Source organism: Octodon degus, unplaced genomic scaffold (assembly GCF_000260255.1).
Source record: "Octodon degus isolate 3935 unplaced genomic scaffold, OctDeg1.0 scaffold00053, whole genome shotgun sequence".
Classification (NCBI taxonomy): domain Eukaryota; kingdom Metazoa; phylum Chordata; class Mammalia; order Rodentia; family Octodontidae; genus Octodon; species Octodon degus.
In genome coordinates this window covers 8820427-8829657 of record NW_004524629.1, presented here as the reverse complement: position 1 = coordinate 8829657, position 9231 = coordinate 8820427, and the positions used below count along the sequence as shown (strand labels likewise).

The following is a 9231-nucleotide window of genomic DNA, read 5'->3' as shown; positions in this document are numbered from 1 at the left end:
AGAGAGAGAGAGAGAGAGAGAGAGAGAGAGAGACCTGTGTTGTAACCATAGCCCAAGTCTTCCAGAAGAATTAAACAACAGGTTATGTGTCATCTTCCAGCATCAGAATTTTCTTGATGTTGAAAAACTAGAAGAGGTGGTAGATGGGCCTGGAGTGGAAAGAGAAAGCATGACCTGAAAGAGCCATAGAACATGTGCCCACAGGACACAAACACTTTGGGCGAAGGGACAGGAGCAGGAGACTATGAATGCATTTTGGAATTTGGAGCTCAAAATCCGCAGGCTTTCTTCCATGCCTTAAAACAAGAGAAAGGAATAGAATCTGACCCAGGCTGTTTTCATAAAGGGCTCTGCTAGTTTCTAAAACAGCAGTTATATCCTCAGGATGAGGCCAGATGTATTTCTGCCCAGCCTTTACTTGCAGAATACTCTGCATACCCCAGTAAAGTGGTGCTCTATTAGAATCATATATAGGGAGTGCATTTTTGTGACAGTTTCTTTTGTACAAATGGTCAGCCACCTTCCAATACTTAGCCCCACCTTCTTAAGCTATATGAACTGTTGGTTGTGACTCAAGTATCTAGTTGCATTTCTTAACACTGTTCAGTTGTGCCCCTGTCTTAGTTACCCTTCTCTCATTGCTGGGACAAATATCCAACACCCAAAATGAAGGAAGGAAAGGTTTGTTTAGCTCACAGTTACTGGAGATTTCAGTCCATACTCACCTGGCTCCAAGGCAGAGTGGCACAAGGCAGAGGGCAGCAGTTCATGGTGGCAGCATAGAGAGAGAGCAAAGGGAGGAGTAGCAACAACAATGGCAACAGAGGCAGCAGGGAGCAAATCTGCCTCTCTGTCTCCCTTATGTTACACTCAGCCTATCTACTGCAGGCTGGTTGTAGCACTCATACCCATAATCCTAGCAGAACTCAGACCCATAATCCCAGATCATGAGTCAATCAAACTATAGAACTGGGTCTCAGTGACTGCATGAGGCTTTGAGGGCACAAAACCACAAAACCATAGCAGTCTCCTTACATTTAGGCTGCATTAACAAAAACACTATACACTGTGTAACTTATGGACAACAAGAGCTTATTTCTCATCATTCTGAAGGCTAGAAAATCAAATTCCCAGTGCCATCACTCTTTGTCTGATGAGGAGTCACATCTTGGCCTACACATAAATATATCTCACTGTGTCCTCACATGACAAAAGGCCCACAGGACCTCTCTCAAGCCTCCTTTATAAAAGCACCAATTTCATCCATGGGGTTCCATTCTTAAGCTCAAATTGCCTCCATAAGACTTCTCCAAATACCACCATATTACTAATTTTCAACATATAAGTTGTGGAGGTTCAAAGCATTCCATGTATAGTAAACTAATTTCATAAACAGTTACTGTCCACTAGTTTGTGCCAAGTTAATGGGAATATTAAGGGTAAGACATGTCCAAGGAACATCGAATCTGAGTTTTAGGTGTCTCACAGCAGAATAGCTCCTAACAGAAGTCTTCTGGACTAATGAGAAGTAAGGTGAAGTGGTAGACAAAAATGAACTGTGGGGGTGTCTCTGGAAGATTTGGGTAGAAAAATTAAGCAAGACACATCAATGGAAGAAGGAGTTTCAACTAGAGGATCCCAAAGGTAAGGAAAGCACAATGATAAGAAGATGCCAAGGATTTGACTCCATATTGTAAATTCTTGTCAGGTTGGTTGAGTGAGAGAGGATCATGGATTTCCTCTTCTCTTAACTGAGTCTGTACCTTGAGAGTCCTGTGCTTCAGTGGGCCTCTTCTGCACTCTTGTGTGCAGGGTGGGGATGGAGGCAGCCACAGGCACAGAGGAGAGCTGTGCTGGGAGAAGGAAAACCATCTCTGCCTCACATATGGGTCATTTAAGGAGAAGTTTCCCTTTCATCTTCAGGTAGTATTTGGGAAAAATCTTCCAGGTGACATGAGGCTGAATGATTATCTGATAAGGATCAGTTTTCCTAGCTAATTATCAGGAAATGAGTTTGTTACATACATTAGCACTGTAAGAATCCCAAGTTGAAAATCTAATAAATATTGATTTGTTTTACTTCAATCATTTTAATATTTACCCTCACCTCTTACCAACCTTGTAGGGAATCGGATGCTGCTGCTATAATTTTCTTTCTGTCTCCTACAACTAGTCTATTCCTTTGAGTTATTAAAAATGGGAGGTAAGCATATAGGGCCCCTTATTTCTAGTAATTTTATAGGAATGGAAAGAAAGAAAGAAAGAAAGAAAGAAAGAAAGAAAGAAAGAAAGAAAGAAAGAAAGAAAGAAAGAAATTTGTAATAGACACAATGCCTTTCCATTCCATTAATCTTCCTCAAACACTCTGCCTCATTTCAAGCATACTCTTCCATCATCCTTGCCACTTGCCACTTTCTGGAGCAGTCCTGGAAGTTTTCCTTCAAGAGCGTCTTTACAAGGTGTTCCAGTCTGTAGCTAGCTGTCCCTCCAAAGCCTCATGAACTCATAGAGTGGTAAATCTAGAGTTTGTGCTTTATTTATGGTCTAATGTTGGGATAAAGAATGTGGATGCTACACCTGCGCTCAGGTGTGTGTGTGTGGAGGAAGCCTGCATAGAATATAGGAGGAAGAAAGAGGCCTGCCTTGAGCTCCCTTGCTTGCTTTTCCTGTCATCTGTCACCATGCACTATTGAACACAACATACTCTGCCTTGAACACAACATACTCCGCCTTGTGCCACCTTGCCTTGGAGCCTACAGATTATGGACTGAGATGTCTATAAATTGAGAGCTAAATAAACTTTTGCCCTTTTACCTTTGGGTGTGAGATATTTTGCCTCAGCAAGAAGGAAAGTAACTAAGACAGCATTTGGAACCAGAGAGGTAAAGTTCTTGCTAGACTGTGTGTGGTTTAGGTGCTTTTGGAGCTGGCTTGTGGAAATAGGAAACATTAGTAATGGTTTGGAGTTGCTGGCTGAAAAATAAGAGCTGAAAAGTCTGAGAATGTACCATGTGGGAGATTCTAGTCGGAGCTCAGAAGAACAGACAGCTGGGGAAAAAAATCAAGATCAAGAGGTTTCTGCTGAGAAGAAGAACTGCATTGGTTATTGGACTCAGAAGATGTGTGTTATGCCTTGGCAGAAAGTTTATCTGTCCAGAGACTTTTTTTGAGGATGAAATTAAGGGCTATAAGCTAATTATTCTGGCAGAAGAAATTTCAAAGCAGTCAAACATTAAAGCTGTGGCATAGCTACTTTTGGAGGCTTTTAACCATATTTATGTTGAGAATCAAGAGAAAAGAGCCCAGCTGAACTATTTAAAATACTATAAGTTTTCCCAGAAAGGAAGCTCCAGGGAGGCTGTGGACTGAAAAGATAAAACAAAGGATACCTTGATTGTTGAAAAGGAACTGGAGGAGAGAAAAGATGACCTGAGGGCATCATAAAAAGTAACAGAACTTTACCTTTGAGCCTCAAAATTGCAAAAATGAAAGACTGCTTTAAGAGAAAGCCCCAGAGCACCATGTTCCAAAATGATGGTGGCCATACCATGTTGAAGTATGGCAGGAGCATAGAAAGTTTGTTCCTCAGCTTTGGATTCATAGTACTCAGCAATCCAGGCACTAGACCCAACAGTCAAGAGAGAGAAAGCCTGTCTACAGCTACATCTGGGAGGAGACCTTAACATCATCTATGTGGTGTTGGTTTTAGGTGCATGAAGAATGGAAGAGTTGTATAGTTAGGGAGGCTTCCACTCAGATTTCATAAGTCCTGATAGGCCAGAAAATATATCCCTGGGAAGGTGATATGTGAAGCTATGAATGAGAAGCCAAAGACACAGTAGTGGCTGGGGAGATAGTCCAGTGGTCTGAGCACCTGTCTGGCAAACCCAAAGACACGGGTTTGATCCCCAGTACCACATGCTGTTCCAGCTCCAGACCCCCAGGTGTGCCATGCTGGCCCCGAAACCAGGCTTGGTGGTATACACCTGTGATTCCAGTCCTGGGGAGACTGAGACAGGGGGATCACTACAAATCCAATCTACTTAGTGAGACTCTGAACCAAATAAATAACTACATAAATTTAAATACTTTTTTTTTTTTACAAAAGATGTAGTAGAGACCCCAAAGTTTTGGAGAGGCCAAAAACATGGATCATCTGAGGAAAACTGGAGGAAGAAGCAGAGAAGAACAAGATAAAATCCATGGAAGCTACAAACAGTATAACTACTATAGGGGCGCAGCCAGTCAAGTCCTTTGGGATACACATTTTCCCACAGATTGCTTTGGATGCTGCACATGGTACTATAGGACTCAATGTTTGCCCTGCAGAATTTTGAACTTTCTTTGATCCCATTCTTTTTATCCCCATTTGTAACTTTTGGAATGGAAATGTCTCTCTTGTTCCATTGAAGGGTAGAAGGGTTTAATTATCTTTTCAGTTGTACAGCAGCCTACAACTAAGAGTTTCCCTTTAATCTCAGAGACTTTGAACTTGTACTTTTCAGCAATGCTGAAACTGTTAAGATTTTGTCAACTCTTAAACATGTACTAGATGCTTTTTATGCAAATAAACATATGTGAGTCACTGTAAGGAAAGGGATGGAACATCACAGTTTGTGTTTCAGAAAGCTTCATTTAATCATGGGGGACAGAGTTTTCATAGGTGAGTGAATCTAGAATTTGTGATTGATCCATGGTCCAATGCTGAGAGTAAGTGTGTGAGTTCTATTCCACCCTAGGAAGGTCAGCCTGCATACAAAACAAGAAAAAGAAAGAGGTTTGTTACTTGCCTTTCTCTTGTTGCTTTCTCTTTTTTCTGCTACCATGAACAACTATCCCTTTGCTGTGTGCCACTGTGTCTTGGAGCCAGTCAGTTATGGAGTGAATCATCTGCAAACTGTGAGACATATAAAACTTTCCTCCCTTTAACTTTTTGCTACAGCAATCAGAAAAGTCACTAAGACCCCAGGTGTGATAAAAAATATAGTGAACGCTGCTGTGGATGGCTAACCAATGGAGAGGCAGGCTTGTAGAAACATTGTGGTGTGCTCTCATCCACTTTATACACTGGCTCTGGCACCATGCATTTTCTGGCTCTTCCACAAAATCAAAGTGACCATATTTTGAGTTGATCTAGGACATCCAGGCAGCCATGATAGTGCGCCTGAAGATATTCGTGAAAAAGGAGGTTTTTTAAAAAGTGAAAAGAATGACGAGATAATTGTGCTTGAATTGAGGGTAAGGTTTTAAGTGAGATTATTTTACCGTAATTACTATTATTTTACTAAAATTTTATTTAAATATTCATCATATTTTTATATCCTATTTCATTTAACATTTTTTTTTCAACTTCAAGTCTAAAACCTGCCTGCTTAACCCAATAAAGTCAACTGATTTTTCAGGATTTCTTCTACTGTATTTCACACTGTTGGACAAAATCAGATCTTCTTTCATATGTGGAAGGAAAAGGGAAAACACAGAGAGGAGAACACATTTAGCATTTTACAAATAATATCCAGGTAAATATCATGGACCAATTCTAAAGCACCTTCAGGGTAAGCACACACTAGACAATGTGAAAATTTTCAAAACTGAATGATTTTATATCACTATTCCCTATTTCTCCCTGGGCTGCAAAGGTTCCTCAAAGCTGGTGATTTTTCTCAGTATGGTGGTGGCAAATGCTTATAATTTTAACACTGGAGAAAATTAGGCTGGTGAATTTCCTGGACAGCTTAGCAAGACCATGCTTCAAAATAATAAATATATAAATAAATAGGGCTTGGGATGTAGCTCAGTAAGAAAGTATCCATAGCTTTGAACCCTAATACCAACAGCAATAACAATAACAACAAAAAGAAAAAACCTGATCATGACACTTGACAAAGATTTTAAACTTTAGATTCTTCCTGCCAGTTGTGTCATAAGATGTTGTCAAAGTCCGGTGTTGTATTAACAGCCTTGATGACAGCCTAGTTGACATATTTACACAGTGAGTTCATGTCCATGTGAGCTGGCTGCCATGTGGATTTGACCATCAGGGAATTTCCAGAAAAGAGAAGCAGCTTGTGGCCTTTTAGAAGAGCTACTAATTGCTACCCTTAAGTGTAGGATGACCAGAAACAAGACTCCATCATGGAGGCAGAACTGTACTCTTTAATACCTTCCCCAGATGCTCCATCCTTACCCAAATGGCACTGGACAAGACCTTTTAGGGCAGGCAAGCGTATGTTCCATGTAACCACATTTAAAGGCCATAAACTTTCGAGCCAAGCTCTGGGTAGCTTTTCTGCATGCCCAGGCTCTTTACTGTCTACCTTCTCTTTCTGCTTTTTCTTTCCCTCACCTTCCTTCTTTATATTAGTCTCTTCAGCAAGAAAGTCATTTAATCAATTATACCCCACATAGGGGAAATTTAAACAAGCTTACCTGTTTACTAAAATGTACATGATTAACTGCATCTTTCCACAAAGGCCCTCTGTGTCCCCAATACCAACAGTTAGCAACCAATGATATTTAGCTCTCCATTCACAGTTGAAGGTGTGTTGGTCTCTCACATAACACTTTGTCTGTATAGCACGTTCTCATGACCATAGTTCTTAGCCAGAAAGATCTGAGGATGACAGAACCCAAGGAAACCATAAATGCAAGACTGGATTCACTTGCTTGGCTTCATTCACTTCCAAACTCTACTTTCTCATTCTTCTACTAGTCTTTCTTGGAGACATGTTTTACTCGATCACTTTCACAAGACATTTTTTCTTGGGCTCTCCTGTAGAGCCTGACCTCAGACAACGCGCTTTGTCAAATCATTTAAAAATGTGAATTTATTGCTCAAAGAATGAAACAGTATGCTGCATATTTCAGACTTTTAAAAAACAGTCATGCAAACTTGTGTTTTTCAGGAAGAGAAGTTGAAGGAGAAGAAGAATATCTGGAGATCCTGGGCATCACCAGGGAGCAGTCGGGAAAATATGAGTGCAAGGCAGCCAACGAGGTCTCCTCGGCAGACGTTAAGCAGGTCAAGGTCACTGTGAACTGTGAGTATGGCAGCAGCAGGTGACTTGTGTCCAGGGCACACCTCCTCCTCCTCCTCAAGATCCCATTAGCAGGATGGCATGGAATTTAAAACATCCTCTTCTGGTCAGGGATGCACATTTATACTGGGTTCACATCCAAGGGCAAGACTTGAACTTTAAATTTGATAAATCAACCAAATGCTAAAAATAACCCATAATACATTTAAAATAGCCTCTGTCTTTTATCCAGAATATGAATATAGATAGATAGATAGATAGATAGATAGATAATAGATAGATAGATAGATAACACTGGGATTTCTGACAATCACTACGCTGGTGTTTGTAGACACCAAGGTCATATTATCTTGGAAAAACCAACAGCTCAGATCTGCTTTAGCAAGAATTTCTATCTCAGGACATTGCTTGTCAGAAGGGAATGTCCCAAGATTATAATTTATACTCTGCTGTTTCATTAATTGGCCTGGGGAACAAATTCAAGCACTATGGTCAGATACTCTGTGTCTCTAATGGCTAACAGGGATGCCTGATAAGTTAATTTTGGTTATCTATTTGTCCCAAAGTATTCGCATTAGGAAGGAAGGTTTCACTAAGACGCATAGGTAAGTGGGCATACTTTGAACTTCTCAGATAAAAGACTCCTTAGATGTACTTCAAAAAGGAGGGAAAGGGAGAGAGAATCTATAAGATGTGTGTCACTCAGCAAAGGAAAAAGGAGAATTTGTTTACCTTATTCAGTTAGGAAAGTTTGCCTATATCATTCAAATTCAGCTTTCTGCATCTTACAATTGTGGCTAATGACAGGGATAAAGGAATGTCCTGACAGTTTTTCTCTCCTATGCATTTCACACAGACCTCCACTCACTGCCACACCCCCAAATTGTGCATAGCACATATAACACATATGCACACAGAGGAACTCAGAGACACACACACACATGCACACGCATGCACGCCTTAACCCACATCTGAAAATATGTCCTAAGACTTGATGAGTTCTGTTTTGTTACCTTACTTTTTCAGGCTCACTTGTGTGCTAGAGAATTTCTATAAATTCTATCACTTCTTAATAAGATATAAATACTTCGCTTCATTTTAAAGTTTGAAAAGTCAAAGCCTAAGAAGCTATCTAAGGCAACAATAGCAGCAACAACAGAAGGTATGAGAAAAAACGTTCAGTCTCATGTCTCTGATTCTAAAGCCCATGCCTCAGGAGGCAGGCAGAAGAGGAATTTCAGCTATTTCAACCTACCTTGTACAGCCTGGGTGTAAGGGATGCACCTATGTCCTATTTCTCTTTTTCATTATGTTAATGTTACCTAATCAGTAGGGTTTGTTTGGGGAAGTTGGTACATGCATTTAGTATATTCTATTCAATTTTAACCCTGTTCCCTCCCCACCCCCTTCTTTCCATAGTGCATTAAGTTTGTTTTTCTGCTCACAGTGAACCTATGAGATAAGTATGACCAACGTTTAGAATTTGTAAGCCGAGGCTTAGAGACCTGAGGAATCTTGCCCCAGGCGGCCCAGTGTGCTCTTGCACATGCTGTTTCCTGGGGCTCTGCTCCAGCTCTTTTGCCTTCTGAACAAGCTATGAAACCTCTTTCACACTATACCTGGAAGAATCCAATGTGCTTCATACATTTAAGGCCCTCATTTTCAAGAGTAAGGGACTGCATCTGATGAGCTATAAAGTGCTTTTATCCTTATCTGTCTCCAGTGACTTTTTTTTTTTAGTAATAGTTTTGGAATGCCAATATTACTTTTCTTCTCCAGTACTGGGTGTGTTTCAAAGACACATTAATGATCTCAACATTATAAAATGCTTTAGGTCCTTTTTTCACATGAAAGGCAATTTCTTTGGGTGTTTATATAAGTTTATAATTAGGTTAGTTATCTCCTTTTATGTACACATAACCATGCCATCGTCTTCCACCTCTTCTGTGACTTTTGTAGTGAAGATTTCATTTTCCCTTAATTGACCTTCAACTTAATTAGACTTCTGAAAGTCCAATCATGCAGTAAATAGAAAATATTTATGCTTCCATTGTAGGAAACATCAAAGTGGTTTGGCTTACAGATGGTTCCCAAGATCAAAGCTAGCCGCCTGGGCCCTATTATTATTGGAGCAATTAGTCTGACATTGCTCCTTCTTCACTGTCCCCAAAGTGTAATTTAGCACAAGAGAAAA

General features: G+C 40.3%; 1 protein-coding gene across 4 annotated transcripts in view; it reads left to right on the top strand.

Annotated features, from left to right (window-relative positions):
* Lsamp (limbic system-associated membrane protein) overlaps nt 1-9231 on the top strand; it is a 692964-nt gene that overhangs the window by 640157 nt on the left and 43576 nt on the right. For all 4 annotated transcript variants that reach the window (XM_023717642.1, XM_023717644.1, XM_004633319.1 and 1 more), the window contains exon 4: nt 6906-7040. In XM_023717642.1, coding sequence (XP_023573410.1) covers nt 6906-7040 — 135 coding nt within the window. The remainder of the gene's footprint in view (nt 1-6905; nt 7041-9231) is intronic.